At 42.0% G+C, this 15,860-nt stretch overlaps 1 protein-coding gene across 5 annotated transcripts in view; it reads right to left on the minus strand.

Annotated features, from left to right (window-relative positions):
- LOC141807243 (disco-interacting protein 2 homolog C-like) overlaps positions 1 to 15,860 on the minus strand; it is an 87,415-nt gene that overhangs the window by 15,833 nt on the left and 55,722 nt on the right. For all 5 annotated transcript variants that reach the window (XM_074693095.1, XM_074693094.1, XM_074693096.1 and 2 more), the window contains 11 exons: positions 12,328 to 12,464; positions 11,751 to 11,959; positions 8,899 to 9,013; positions 8,424 to 8,625; positions 5,982 to 6,082; positions 5,348 to 5,428; positions 5,136 to 5,259; positions 4,905 to 5,026; positions 4,689 to 4,800; positions 2,177 to 2,286; positions 1,779 to 1,909 (listed from right to left, as the gene is read on the minus strand). In XM_074693095.1, coding sequence (XP_074549196.1) covers positions 1,779 to 1,909; positions 2,177 to 2,286; positions 4,689 to 4,800; positions 4,905 to 5,026; positions 5,136 to 5,259; positions 5,348 to 5,428; positions 5,982 to 6,082; positions 8,424 to 8,625; positions 8,899 to 9,013; positions 11,751 to 11,959; positions 12,328 to 12,464 — 1,444 coding nt within the window. The remainder of the gene's footprint in view (positions 1 to 1,778; positions 1,910 to 2,176; positions 2,287 to 4,688; positions 4,801 to 4,904; positions 5,027 to 5,135; positions 5,260 to 5,347; positions 5,429 to 5,981; positions 6,083 to 8,423; positions 8,626 to 8,898; positions 9,014 to 11,750; positions 11,960 to 12,327; positions 12,465 to 15,860) is intronic.

A 15,860-nucleotide genomic window follows, 5' to 3' on the forward strand; every position in this document is an offset into this window, starting at 1 on the left:
TCTAGCAAGTCGTCTTAGCTTAAGAGTGATTCAGGAAGTTTCTGAGAGCAACTCTGAGCAAGGAGGAGACAGAAACTTTTATCTTAGTGAGGAGGTGTGGTTGACTCTGTTGCTAGGTATGACGCAGTCTCCTGAAAGCTGTGATTGGTTGGTACAAAAAAAGGAAAAGATGATCACAGAGACTCCAGTCTGACACAGAACAGTAAAATTTACTATTTAATATCAGTATTGGCCAAAATTTTTGTATCAATGCATCCCTACTGAAGGCCTAAGTCGCTTTGTGAATAATTTTTATCTTTTAGGACAAATCTTAAAATCTGAGGAATTCTAAGATTTTTCTAAGAATGACGACACTGAAGCTTCTTTTAGCCTTGGGATGCTTTGTGAATACAGTAGTGCTGTCAGGTGATTAAAAACATTAATCTAATTAATTACAGGATTTGTAATTAATTAATCTAATTAATCGCATTTTAATCTCATATCTGCTTAAGGTCCCAAAATAAAGAAATTGAATTCCAGGACATTAATATTACATTAAAAGACACTAAAAAATCATTTAAAAATAAGGTGCACACATGAAAAAAAGTTTCATGGTTCTGTCTTTACAAAATCTACACAGTCCTGCACCTAAGATAAGCTGATTTAATTTTTAGGATGTTTTTGCTTCTGTCACATTTTTACTCAATGTGGACTCAATTTTCACTGCAATATGAACTTTTATACTTCTATGAGGTCAGGAGAACCAGGGCTAAAGGCTAAAAACTGTGAGGAACTATGTACAAAACACTTAATTTAAGTCTTAGATCAAAGAAAAGTGAAGTATTTTCAGTTTAACAAGCTCTGAACACACAAACTGTTGCTGATTGGTGCAGAGCAGCCCCAAGCTGAAACATGACGCCAGGAAGATGGAAGCAAATTTTCAAAGAATTCTTTAGATTTAAATTCAGACCATACATTGATCATTCTGAGCTTGTATAAAGCAGAAAAGAGTGTAGAATTATCTGTCTTTTACAGAATTGAGCTAGAGCAAACGGTTGATTTTCTGCAGATTTTAAAAAAGGACGTGTGAATAAACGAGATGTGAACAGCAGTCCCCACAAAAAGTCTCTTACGACAGCTGTGAATTCTGAACAGGAAGTTTGCAATTTGGACGTAAACATTGGATTTTAACGATTTCTTGCCTTTATGACATTTAACAAGTTTGTCACATTCACGCTGCTGCAGTGATCTCCTTGCAGATTATTTTTTTTCTGACTTCCTCTAACGCCATTTTTCCGGCTGCCAAAAAAAAAACCTCCTCCTATTTTCCATAATGCGTCACTCCTTGTCGTAAACTGTGGGTTCAGCCAGCCGAACCTTGAATATTTTGGGGCCTTGTATGTAAATTACGATCATTATCAGCCGCCACATTTATCAACACTTGATAAGGCGTACGCTGTGATAGGCCCTGGTATGCTTGTTGCATAAATCACACGTGAACGTTGCCATGAGCTCATTTTTACACCCAGATCTGCACCAATTGGCACGAAAGACTGAGAAATGAGGGCCATTGTACCTTCTTCATATGAGGTCCAGGTTCATGCATGCTTTCTGCAGAGACAACACCTTATCCATACACATGGCTTTTGGCTGAGCCACATTTTGCTGCACCAACAGGAACATGTGGGCCGACGGGCGAGGGTTCGATATTAATGCTCGCAGCTTTACTTGTTATTATAATTAATACAATTTAACTTTATCCCCAAAAATTATAACTTGACTGACGAGGGGACACAGACCTGCAGAGACACCAGAGGACGAAGCCGAGGCCACAGTACGGATCCAGACAGATGGCCACTTCTCTGGACGGATACAACTCACACTGCAGCTTCACCGACCGACAGAACGCTCCAACTGCATTATGGGACATCTGTAAAAGAGAGGGAAGGACAGAGAGACACAGAGGGACACACAGACGAACAGAAACAGCAGAGAAACAGGATTATTCTTAAAATGCTCAGGTTAGATTTCAGCCTCTTGGAAACTTCTCTAATCTCATGTTTCCTCCAGAATAAGACAAGTGAGGAGTAAAAGGAGTAAAAGGAGTAAAAGGAGTAAGGAGGGACGTGTTTCTGGGCGACTGAACAAGAGGCTGTTAGCGGTTTGCTCATGCGAGGAGGATTAGCGCTGAGCTGACCTGAACTCCGGCCAGCATGCCGGTCGTGGACACGCTGAAGTCCAGATAGGCCAGACCGTCAGGGTTGGTGGGCTTATAGAGAGCTGGAGGCTTCTTCTTTGGCAGGTCATCTGCAGCACACAGAAACACACACACACACAGAAACACACACACACACATATGTTTTATAACGCTCATGAGGACAGTCTGTTGAGTTGATTCCACAAACTCTGACCTGAAGTTGAACTCACGCTGTGGCTCGAGCAGCTTGTGAGCGGTAACTACATTTAACGTTTTTACGTTAAAGAGAAAAACTAAACCTCTCTGCACGCACAGCTGGATGTTAGGTCTGAGATCTTAAAGGACAAATGAGCTCAAACTGCATGTTTATCTTCATTAAATGGAAAAATCCTCCTTCTTACAGACTGTTTAACACAATTTACAGCCGTCCACTGTAAGAGTAAGATCTCCTGAGAGTGAACAGTAAACACAGTCATGTTACAGCGACTCCGTCCACCTGGATCCAAACACTGAATATTTCAGACGTCAGACAGAGGAAGCACTTCAAGTGTACGAACAGAGCTGATGCAGACGCCGTGAAACCCTCTTTAATATTTTTTAAGTCTTGTTTATGTGAGAAACTTTAAGTCTTTGTTGATTTCAGCGCCTCCTGTGGGCAAAGATGTGCGACTTATTTCTTCGCAGCTCTAAAAGTGTACATGAAAAGTCAATATTTTCTGTATTTTTTATATTTATTTGCTCTTTTATTGTTTTTGTTTACATTTTGATGCTGCTGTTTTAATTTGCCAATGACACACACACAATGACATCATAACAACATACCAGATTTGGGTATCGACCGATACTGATCCGAAACCAGTGTTAAATAAAAAGATGGATGCCCTACTGTGAAATAAGACTGGTAATGTTTTGCTTAAAAGGCAAACAATGAGTATAGAGAATTACTGAAGGTAATAATTATTTAAACTATGAAATATTTAAATGTTTACTAGCAAAACAATTAATCAGAATTTAAACAAGATCTTTTAAAATGTAAACTTTTACACACTGTAGACTGGTGATGGAGCAAAAACAAAGAAGATGCATCAGAGGAGACATTTCAAATCAAGTAGCCTAGAGACAGGTGTAAAAAGAAAAGGTAAAGAGCTGTTTGCCTGGATCGGCACCATGGAACAGCCCTGCATCACTAATATATGGAATAATAAATCTAGAGCCTGTAATATCCTAGAATTAGCAAGACATGCCCCAAAGCAAAGTGTAAAATCCAGAGTAAAGATAGCCAGGATTTAAGATGCAGCCTGTTTTGGTGGTAATAAATGACTTCCTGTAAAATTAGTGTAGATTCCATTGGTTTCGTGCAAACAAGTGCTCCATAGCGCCCCCTAATGACTTAAATCTGCAGCCATTCTGGCTTCTTTAAAGGTCCCATATTGTGCAAAAATCCCTTTATTAAGTCTTTTAGTGAAATTTGTGGGTCTTTGTCTTTCCTCCCAGCCCACAAAATGTGACATTTAATGACAAAACCTGTACTTAGTAGAGCTTGTGAATGTAAAATCCTGACCTAAAACCAGCTGTTTGGATTTTGGGGATTTGGCGACGTCAGCGATTCCCTTTTTTGACCAATCAGGAGCAAGTCTGACTTGATTGGTCCACCGAAGCAGATACCCGCGCACCCCCTCCCTGCTGCTGAAGAGAAATCTCTCCAGCAGCGGGGAGGTGAATGCCAAAGTTGAAGAGCCATCACTGCTCTGTTTTTGGCTGTAAACAGCCACATAGTTCCATGCACAAGCTTCCCATCTCAGAAGAAGACAAGACTAAGTGTCTAGAGTTCATTTATCGAGGAAATGTTCCAGCTACACTCAGTAAAACTGTGCATGTGAATGCTAGTCACTTCACGGCCGACTGCTTTTCCAACTTTGGACAGTCCAACAGAGGGCTAGCCAATAGACTGGTCCTGAATCCAGGCACATTACCAACCATCCTCCAACAAACCTGGGACCCTGGAAATGTGAGTATTTTAAATGCTGTGTGCTGTGGAGCAGATGGAAGAGCTTTTCCTCAGTGTCCCCCCTGTCTCTGTGTTAGCTTCAGGATGCTAACTTTAGCTGTGGTTAGCCTGTTGTTTTAGCCTGTAATGTTACAGCAAACGAGCTTCGCTGTTTTCTAAACATTGTGCACTCGGAGCTCGTGGCGCTGCTCTCAGTGACACTGAAGAGCGGGGCGGTATCAGCGGTGGCTCATTTACATATGAAGGCCACGCCCACTAAATCAGAGCGTTCTGAACAGAGGGGCTATGAGAGCCTGGAAACAATGCTGCTGTGCTTGATTTATTGGCTTTTTGGACCAAAACATGTTACTACCATTTCATGAAGACATCAATGATCCATATTAAACTGCAGAAAAGGAGCAGAATTACTACTTAATGGTAATTTCTTCAATCCTCTACCCTAAACAGGACCCTGATTAACCAAATGTCTCCAGTGTCTCTGTGTTTGTGAGGAGAGGTGTGTACCTGTGTCCAGGACAGGAGGCCAGTTCCTGATGTCCACAGTGGCCGTGGCCTCTTTAGAGCGCAGCAGCTTACAGATGACCGCCGTGGTCATCACACAGGCTGAGTGACTCACCTAAAAAAGAAAGAAGAGAGGAAATGTTTGGTTATTTAATGTTCAGATTGTTGGGGATGTAAACAAACAGAAAAGTAGTAAAAGGAGGAGGGAGGGTCTCAGACCTCCACGATCATCTTGACGGTGGGAAGTGTGGTGGAGATATTCTGGGGGTGAGGCGGTCGCACCGTGATGGGAACACAGCCGGCGTACAGGCAGCCGTAAAAGGCAGCGATCAAGTCGATACCTGAGGGACACACACACACACACACACACACACACACACACACACACCATGTGATCAGACGCTCCTCTGAAACCTGACTGACCATCACACCCCTCAGATTCTGTCTGACCTGGAGGATAAACCAGCGCCACGTGGTCGCCTTCCTGCAGACCAGCTCGCTCCATCAGCAAAGCTGCCACTCGCTCCGCCCTCTTGTGGAGCTGCAGACAGGTGAGGGAGCTGGACACCGCCCCCTGGAGGAGAGGAGGGAAAGTTTTTAACAAGATCACCATCACTTTTAAACCATCACATGAATTCTACGCTACGTCTAAGTGTTTTTACCCGAGAGCTGAGCAGAGTGTAGAGGACGTGGTCTGGGGTGGTCTGAGCTCTCCACTGCAAAACCTCAGACAGGAACAGGAACTGAGACACACAGACAGAGATTAAGTTATCACCTGATGGTTAGGTTTCTGATCCCTGAACATTTTCATACAGTTACAGTCGGAGCATGTTTGAATTAAACTTGATTTTATCCTCCGTCCTCAGTGATGCTGCTGACAGAGCATGACTTCCTCCCGAAGCAGCGACTCCCTCCCCTTTTACCGGGACATTAAAGAGGAGTAATCAATATCAGACGGTGAAATATCAAAGAGAAAAGAAATGATCTGCTGATGCTTCAAACTGCAGCCGGAGAATAAATGTTCGAGCACTTTACAGAAAGCTTTTCTCCATCAGGGAGTTTAAACAGGGACTCTGGTTGTAAAATGTTTCAACTCCTGATGAAGTCGGCTCGGTTAGCTGTTTTTTTACACTGAAATGTCAGATTTACCATCAGCGCCTCATCATAGCAGCATCGACCTTTTCTCTGTTTCTCTGATCCTGCAGCTTTGGATTTGTGTTGTGTCGTGAGCTGTGTGTAAACCTGGACTTGTACGTGTTGTTGTGAGTAACGTGCAGTGATGTGTGTTTGTGTCACCTGGTCGTTGTCGTCAGTCTGTCCTAAATCTCTCCCGCTGGCCTGAGCGATTCTTTTCCCCGACACCAGATTCCCCACCATCACAGAGGCAGGGCCGATCTCTGCAACACACAAACACACACACCGTCAGATAAACACACACATATATTACACAAAAATAAACACACATCATCACAGAGGCAGGCCTAGGGGGTATTCCACGAAGCTGGCTAAAATAGGCTGGGCTATTGCCGGTAAGCGTGGCTTGAATAAGCGGCCACTTTAATCTTAGCTGCAACTCGTACCGCTAACGAGGCTCAGCTGATTTTTCAGAGACGCATCCAGGGTAGATAAAAAGCCCGACGTGTGGATTGTCGAAATGACAGAATCATGTCAAAACCAAGAGCGGAGACGTTTCCCTCAGCGGGGAAATACTCCTCATGGGGTCATATGATGACTTACACGGGTAACACGGGGGCAATTAATAAAACCAGAGATGCTGCTGATTCAAGAATATCATGCTTATGTGTCAAATCAACACTGACTGTTTCTGTTTGATGACCTTTTTTTCTTCTCACCCTGAAGCTCCTCACACTGCTGTGGCCCAGAGGAGATCGATTTCGATTAAATTAAAGCCGTTTAAATATATAAACTTCATGTGGTGATGTTTCATCAAACACTGACTAAAACAGTAGAAAAAAACATGTATAGATGTCATTTTTAGTGATACAGGGCCCTTTGTTTAGGGAAGACACAAAGTTATGTCACCATGTAGAATCACCTTTACATTATAATCATGATCAGAATGGACTGCTGGTAAAAGGAAAGTACTTACATGGAAAATTGTGGCTGTTGTCACCTTTTATATCATAAGACAATTTGTGCTTTTTATTCTGTTATATGTTGACTGTACTTTGAGGGTGACAGAAGAAAGAAAATCAGATAATTTCAAATAGTTACCACTGGTGGGATCGAACCACTCAGCCACTGACTTTCCTGCATCAGGGACAGACAGTCTATTATTTGACATGTCTTGATTCAGGGTTATTCCAGTCTAGTATAACTGGGGCGGTTCACCTGTCAAAGGTTAACGCAGGTGTACTAAGGTGAGCTCAGGGAGGACGGAAACCTCCCGTGGAGCTGAAGGACAAAAGCTTGATCTTGATTTTCAGTATGAATATGGACCGTGAAAGCGGAGCCTCACGATCCTTCTGACTTTTGGGTTTAAAGCAGGAGGTGTTAGAAAAGTTACCAAAAGGTCTCAATTGATGTTTCTGAACAAGAAAAACATTCATTACAGTTCAACATTAATTTGATGTGGCACGAGCAGTTCACAAGGCGTCTTTTAGAAGCAGGTCAGATCTTCTCTGAGACGCAGCTAAGGTACGCCTGACTGTAAACCTGCCCAGGACCAGGCTAGTCGTGCTGGCTAATTTACCATGGTTACCAAGCCACGCTAGCCCTAAGCCTCGTTTGTGGAACCCAACTCTCGCTAAAGTTAGCAAAATAAGCCAGGCTTTGAGCTAAGCTAGCTGTGTGGAATACCCCCTGATCTCTGCAACACACACACACACAAACACAAACATCTTGTTAGATAAACATACACGTAACACACACACATCACAGAGGCAGGGATGATCTCTACAACACACACAAACACACAACTTTAGATTAACACACACACATTTAACAGAAACAAAAACATATACTTTTGGATTAACACACACATATTACACAAAAACAAACACACACATCACAGAGGCAGCCGATCTCTGCAACACAGACACAAACACGCACACACCCCGTTGGATAAACACACGTTATTCAAAAACAAATACATACACAAATACACATACACTCACACACAAATAGGTAAACACTCTCAATTATAAACAAGTAGACACAATTATCCAAACACACACTGTAGGAAAACACACATACTTATTAAGATACAGACACAAAATGTTACACAAAAAAAACACACTTAATCATGCAGACACACAAACATGACAACCCAAATAGACACAGATTTACTTAAAAATAAACACACTGATTTACAAAATCACACACATACACAGATACCCAAATACACACACACACACACACAATTGCACAAACTCACACACAGTTACAAAAGTATGAACACGCAAATACCCAAACAAACACACAAAATTACACAAAACCACACACACTGCTTCCTAAACACACACACACAGTTCACAAGGACACACACACAAATACTTAATTACATAATCACACAGAAACAAACACACTATTTGACATAAAAACACTCATTCTACACTAATACATAAACAAAAACCATAAACATAAAGATATAAACACAAAAAACACACACATATTTGACAAATAAACACTATGCTCACACAAACATGTGTCAGCATGGACACACAATCAGATCCACAAACACACGAAACAGACCCCTCCCCCTGCTCTGCTCCTCACCTGGCTGTTTCTGCCGGGGCTTGGGCAGGTTGGTGACGCAGGTGTGAGGACACATGAGGACGTTGCAGGGGTGCAGCCCCCCCTCCAGGTACAGCTGCTTGATCTCCGACAGGTGGATCCCGCCCAGAGGAGTCTTAGGCAGGGTGTTAGCGGGGACCAGGGCCAGGCAGAACACGCCCACGCCGTGGATGCTGTCGATGGCCTGAGAGGAAAGGTGAGTGTGTGAGTGTGTGTGTGTGTGAGTCAGAGGACGGTCAGAGGACGCAGGGATTACCTCCTGATGAGGAATTATTGTTAAATTACAGCTTAACCTTTGTGTTGTTTTAGCCCGACCTACCTTTGCTAAACCTCTAAAATAAAGCTGCTTTATTGAATTTTAAACCCTGAGTTTGTTCTGCATGAAGGAACAACCTGTCAGTCATCACAGGCCGCTGCAAACTCAAAACAACGCGTAAGAGCAGCCGTTCTGACGCACCTGCAGGACGCGGCTCATCCACTGGAAGCTGTCCTCCTCCGTGGAGTCAGGTCTCTGCTCGGCTACGACCACGATCCTCTCATCCCTCAGCACTGTGACGGAGAACACCGCTATCCTGCAGGACAGAGGAAGAAAACATCACTGCTTAAACCTGATACACGCAATAATACGAAGCAGTCAGAGCTTTGCAAAACAAGTTTTCTGGTTGTAGACGTCTGCAGGGCTTGAAGTGCTCTTTAAAACACCAGAACACAGCTTTTCTGAAGACAAAAAGAGCCACAGACGGGTTTTACATGTCTGGTATCACAGCAGAGAGGAAAAACAAACACCTCAAACACACGTGTGATGAAGAATGATCGCTAAACGTGTCGATAGATGTTTCTTTCTTTGTTTGTTGGAGCTTGGTTCACTTGATGCAGACATGAAAAGCTCCACTGCAGAGGGATGCAGGTGATCCGCTCTACCTGCTGCACTGTTCTTTCTACTGATGCTGCCTCAAAGCAGAGCAGCAGCAGGTGTAAACACAGGTTGAGGAGTGTGCAGGAGGAGGCGGGGTATTAAAATCACTCCACAAACACGGTTATTGGTTTCAATATCAGTATCAGCCCATGTTGGGTTTTTTTTTTTAACATATTTATATATATTATCCACCAATATCTCTTAGGTATCGGCCGATATTTACTCACTAGCTGCCGGCCATTTTCAGAGCATCTTGAATGATCTTTCAAGACCCAAATAATATTGTTTTCTATCACTATGTAAATACCAAAACTTCGTAAGAAAAGTGGGCTCTCTTCTTTTATTTCTCTCTTCCTGTTTTTGATTAAAAAAACAGACAAAACGTACTTTTTGATCACGTTCATCCTGGGCGCTCCATCCTTTGATCCTCTCCACGGTCGTCTTATCTCATGATTGCGCCACTCTTTCTCTCTGAACTACCTCAGCACATTATCTCAGATTTTTTTATTTTATTTTTTTCACAATATCAATATCTGTAAATATCAGATTTTGGCCAAATTTTCATATCTGTGCATCCCTAGTTTTGTTTTTCTCAAAGAGGGATTGATCACAGAATGTATGGAAGCCAAAGCAGAAGCTTCTTTAAGCTGCATTCTTTTGAACGACCAGTAGGGGGCCAGTACACCAATTGTGAAGGATGAAGGATAAGAAGTCTCCAAGAAAAGTATCCGTCATTAAGTTTATTTTATTTCTTAGTGTTGTTTCAACAAGTTTTCAGTCTTAATCTTAAGTTTCAAGACATTTCTAAACTCAGGACTCCAGAGTACAAACAGGAAATTAATTCCTGTGTATTATTTGCATGGATCAATAATGCAAACCAGCTTTAGATTCCCGTAATAATGTTTTAAGTCTGCACTAATGTAATGATTAGTTTCCTTTCTGGCTGTTTTCTTAATTCAGGATCAATCTCACATGAACATGTTTGAATAAAGACCCATTCTTCAGCGCTCACCAAAGCTTTCTCTCCCAACGTCATCAGACTCTGTCAGCTGAAAGATGAATTTCCTCCCCGGTGGTCGTAGACACAATTAAAATTCCCTCTATAACAGTTTCTGGATTCATCCTCTGCTGCTCTACTTTATTGGATTTATTATGTGAGAGAGGTTTGCTCATTAATCACTGTGACAGTGTCGGACGTCTGGCTGGTTTTCAACCACTGAGGTAGGGAATGACCAGAGGAAGGGGAGTGACTTCAGTCTGACGGTAATCTGATCCACTGACTTGTTAAGATGTGATGTCACCCATCTGTTTCTGAAGCGGAGTTTTAAAGACTATTATCGGTGGTTTCCTTATTGGAAATGTTGACTCAACCTAACTTTTGGTCGAGGTAACATAAGACAAAGACGTGGAGTGAAGGCCTTTAGCCTCATCACTTACAGCTACTGTGTCCTCACCTGTTAGCCAAGTCAGGTAGACCTCTAATTCGGCAAAACTCTTAAGTCTAATGACTTAAAAAACAACAAGTTATAAGTAATTCGCCTTTAAACAGTGTGTGGCACTAAAAAAAAGCAGTTTAAGACTAAAATGGTTCTGTGAGTCAGAGTGTAAACATATTTAATTTTTGCCTTAAAGAGCTGCATTTTGAATGGGTGTGTATGTGGTTTCCTGGGTTTCTGCTTCAGCCCCAAGTGGACGCTCAAGGAATTGCAACTTTTTTTTTTTTTTTTTAAGTAACTTTTCTGGCTTTTCTTGCTTTTATTTGGAGAGGACTGGACAGTAGGTGGAACAGGGAACAGGGTAACAGTTGAGAGTGGCAGGTAGAAAAGATTCTGCAGCCTGGCTATGGACCCTAGGCCCACAACCTAGACCACTAGGTCTACAGATGCCCTGGAACTTCAGTTTTTAACAACTCCTTCATATTTTAAGACCTCAGGTTTCTGCTTGCCTCGAATGAAAAGTGGACACTTCTCTGTTTCTACTGAGTCTGAGTTTCACTGTAAATAGTGAGTTTGTGTCAATCTGGCTTCCTTCAGCTGAAAAAGTTATTTTTTTAATAATTTAAAGGTCTTAAGTTTGCTGAAATAACAGATTCATGATCCAGTTTAGTACACATCACACAGACTCTGTCTCAGTGTAACTGTTTGAGTCAGATTGTTTACTGCCTGCTTTTGCTCTCCATACTGACTGTTTTTCCTGCATACCCCTGTCTGCTGAAGTCTGATGGGCGTAAACACTCAGAAACAGAAACCAGAGCTGTCTTCACACTAAAACCTGGTCCTGAGTGTGTGTGAGTGTGTGTGTCTCACTACTTCCTGTAGGACCTATAAATAGAGATAACCCGGGGTCTAACACTCCACGTGTGACACTACAGAAACCACAGCCTCCTGACTCACCTCCCCCTGTAGACAAACTTCATTGGCTCCACTGCCAGCGCTGTGGCCACGATGTCATCGGCGTTGTGCCTCCGCCCGCTCACCATGATGAGCCCGTCCATCTTCCCGGTGATGAAGACGAGGCCGCCGGGCCCGATGAAGCCCAGCAGGCCGGTCCGCACAAAGGCGTACTCGCTGATCAGCCCCCCGCTGGAGCTGACGGGGTAAACCTGCAGACACACAGGTGTTCAGCTGCAGAGTCACCATGGCAACTAGCCAGCACTAGAGCCGCAAGACTGAACCCAAATCAGATATGAGAGTATTTTTAACCGGGGACGATGTCGCACTGCTGCTGTTAATAGATGAATGTTCTGAACGAGGGAGTGTGTGTGCAGGAATCTGAGGTTTAGGTTTCAAACTACGGCTTCATGCAGAAAATCATCACACTACAAAAAACAACAGGTTTGGCAACTTAATGCTCAGAATAAGTCACATGACCCCAAAAATGTGCAAAAGTTAGAGTTTGAGCATGAACTTAAACACATTAAACCTTTTTATTTTGTAAAATAAATAAAGAAGAAGCAGGAATTTGCATTACCTCAAAGGTGTTCTTGGTCATGCCTGTGAGGCCGTAGTAAGAAGTGCCGGTGGCGATGGAGCAGACGCAAAACTCGCCGATCTCATCGGTCTGACAGAGCTGAGGGACGCCCTCTGGTTTCACCACACACACCAGACCTGAAGGACAAAAGACAAAGAAAAAGAGACTGATTAACACATTAGACATATTTTTCATTTGAGTGCATGGTGTGACATTATTTGAGTCCACAAAGGAGCGAAAAAACATCAATCATTTTCTCCAAAAACACATGATTATGTGAACAAACTGAGCTAAAATCACAGCTTGAGCTTAAAGTAGGTCCGTCTGACCCAAATATGAGGACAACTCATGTCTGGGTCAATCCAAAACCAGGTTACCTGAAGAAGTGGGGGGGTACTGCATCAGCACAGGCACCCGAGACTTAAAAACAAGTTGTTTTGCTTATTTCTGTGTTTTTTTTAAGATAATTCTCTTTGATGAAGGAAAAAAAATCCTCATTGATAGGAAGCCTGAAGGGAAATATTTAGAGCAGGTTTCTCAGAGAAGCAAACATCTCAGTTCCCATGGTGTTGCAGTGGGTGTAGTTCTCCTTTTGGACACCAGGTGGTGCAGATTTACAGAGACAGGTTGTGACGCTGACGTTTGATGAGCTGCAGCAGTGTGAGTGTTTGATCAGAAGGTTTACTTGCTTCATTCTGCAGATTTTTCATGGATTAAATGAGACAGAGCTTTGTTTTAAGACTTCATCATTCCCTGAATATCAACAGTTTCTTTACAGAGCACAGAGCAGGAAAGGAGTAACATTTTCTCCAACAGTGATTCATTTTAAGGAGTTAATTATATTTTGGAAACCTTGAACTCATGTTTTACAAATAAGAGTAAAATCACCAGAAAACAAGTCTACTCTACTATTGAGCTACTTAATTGTACACAGTTTATTCTTTTCAATACAAGTTTTTCTGATCTAAAATCACATGAAAGCAGCTCAGCTTAAACACCAACCCTCCAGGTTTTCTTTTCTGTTATAAAACCCTCCAATTTGTTTATGGTCCATAGTTTAATTAGGTTTTTTTGCTGTGGTTCTTTTGTTTATATTATTATTTTATTCTTTTTTTATTTTTTAATTTATTTTTTCCCCCCAAAACTATACTTTAATTCATCAGTTTTCAGTATACTTGAAGATAACCACAAATTTAGATAAACCTCTACATAAAAATATATTTAATTTAAACTTTTTCACACTCTTTCACAGATTGAGGGTATGTACATGAAAAGATTTTTCACTTTATGTGGAAATGGGAATAGACATGCATATAAATGTAAATAGCAAAGTTCTTATTTGGTTACTTTCCCTGACATACTAATTTTTGATACAAAAGTTATTTTTTTTCTCTTTTAAATTGTCTTCAAAACTTTTTTTTATTGATATCACAGTCAGACAACAGCATGTTACACTTGTTTTCCTGTTTCTCGTTTTTCTAAAAAATAAATACAACTTTGTCTAGCTGCAAAACATGTTTCAATTTTGCTTTGAATAAAAACTTAAATACAAAAAAAACAACAAAAAAAAAACCCCTGTTCTCTTACTGTACGGTAAAGAGTTGAAATTATCCTAACCGCCCACTTCTTCATGGTTTAGAGTTTTTAAAGCAGTTTTTAGATCAAAAAGGAGAAAAGGTTTCATTTTTCGTCTGCTGCATGACAGTGCAAGAAGGTCCCTGGTCCAGTTCAGATCAGTACAGTTTGGTATGGGTTGGCTCGGTTAAACCTGGTCCTGTTTGGGTTTCAACAGCCGACCCTGCCCCCTTGTGGTAGGCTGTGTGTAAGCTGGATGCTGATAGTCGCATCAGTAAATAATAATTGTGTGTAGCCATAGTAGCATGACACAGTGTACCCCGCTAATAAACCAAACAAAGAAGAAAATCGTGGCACAGTAAACAAAGAGCAATGATGGAAGACATCCTGAAATTTGTCTTCTTTTGTACAATCAAGAAGAATCAAGCTTTGTTTCAGAGAAGACTGTGTGCCACCAGGAGAAACACAGCAGCTGATATTAATCAGATACATTGCTGTTATGGCCGATAACCAATATTTACTGACACAGGTGATGTGTCGAGGCAGTTTAGAGGGAAAGAGTGGCGCAATCGTGAGATAAGGCAACAATGGAGAGGATCAAAGGATGGAGGGCCCATGATCAAAAAAAGTATGTTTTGTCTGTTTTAGGATCAAAAACAGGAAGAGAGACATAAAAGAAGAGGGTCCTCTCTTCTTAGGTAGTTTTGGTGTTTGCATAGTCAGAGAAAACAAGAGTATTTGGGTCTTGAAAGATCGTGCAAGATGCTCTAAAAATGGCCAGCAGTGAGTAGCTTGTGAGTAAATATTGTCCCACTATTACACATCGGCCGATACCGATATTGATACCGATATATAATGCATCCCTAGGAAATGTTGATTCTTTCGACCAAGCAACTGCCTGCAGTGTTGAAGCTCCTCCTTCCAGAATAAGATCGGCTTAGTCTGACACCCCTACAGAAGGGTCTGAAAAAGTGGGACAGCTCTTGGATATTTTTTGGACATTTTTTGCCGCACTTAGCCGTATTTTCTCACTGATAATGAGATTAACTGCCAACTCCTGTCCTATCTTATTGTAAACAATCATTCTTGTGATCTAAATCTGTTGAATTGACTGAACTGATGTTCACCTCGCCGTCATTTCAGTCCAACCATGTCGTCTATCTGCTGTTAATCCTGCAGCAGAGACACTAACAGCATCAGATCAATGTTTAAATGGAGGAGGCAGGATGGGAGTGTGTGTGTGTGTGTGTGTGTGTGTGTGTGAGGGTGACACCTCCTCTGTTGTGACAGTAAAGCTGCTGTAATGTCAGGACGTCTTTACTGCCGGGTGTCTCGGTGTGGATTCTTCATTAGGACCTGATCAGATGACTTATTACGTCCTAAAAGCTTCTTTATGTTCTCTATCACCTTGTTAAAACTGCCGCCGTGACTTTGTCCTCTGCTAACAAAAGATGGCAGCCATACTGGAAACTCTCCTTTTTCTAATTCAGGCGTCGAGGCACATAACTCGGCCGGTCAAGAGCAGAGAGAGCTCCTAAAATTGGACATTGATGAAAAGGAGAGGCTGCACTTTTACACGCCCTTAAAGCTAATTTTACGATTTGATGGACTTAATGGATTTTTTGCCATTCAGTGCGTGACAGCGCTGAAGGCCAGCAGTTTAACTTTTCGAGGAGCAGAGTGTGGGCGGTCACTGCTTGAAACATTAACACAGAAAACACACACACACACACCTCCACAGCTGATATGATCCTCACTCTAACTGTTCTGTGAGTCTTAGTATCAACTTTGACAGGAATAATCCTGCTCAATTGTCACTTCTGGCCCTCTACACATGTGTGTCAGCATCCATGTCTGCCTCAAACACTCTCCTCTACCTGGATGTTGATGTTTTTGTTGTATAGGGACATTTCTGGGCACAGAGGACACGGTTACATCAGCCTATCACCGAGTGCCCA

Source organism: Halichoeres trimaculatus, unplaced genomic scaffold (genome assembly GCF_033239565.1).
Source record: "Halichoeres trimaculatus isolate MK-OKI-2021-1 unplaced genomic scaffold, fHalTri1.1 fHalTri1_scaffold_18, whole genome shotgun sequence".
Taxonomy (NCBI): domain Eukaryota; kingdom Metazoa; phylum Chordata; class Actinopteri; order Labriformes; family Labridae; genus Halichoeres; species Halichoeres trimaculatus.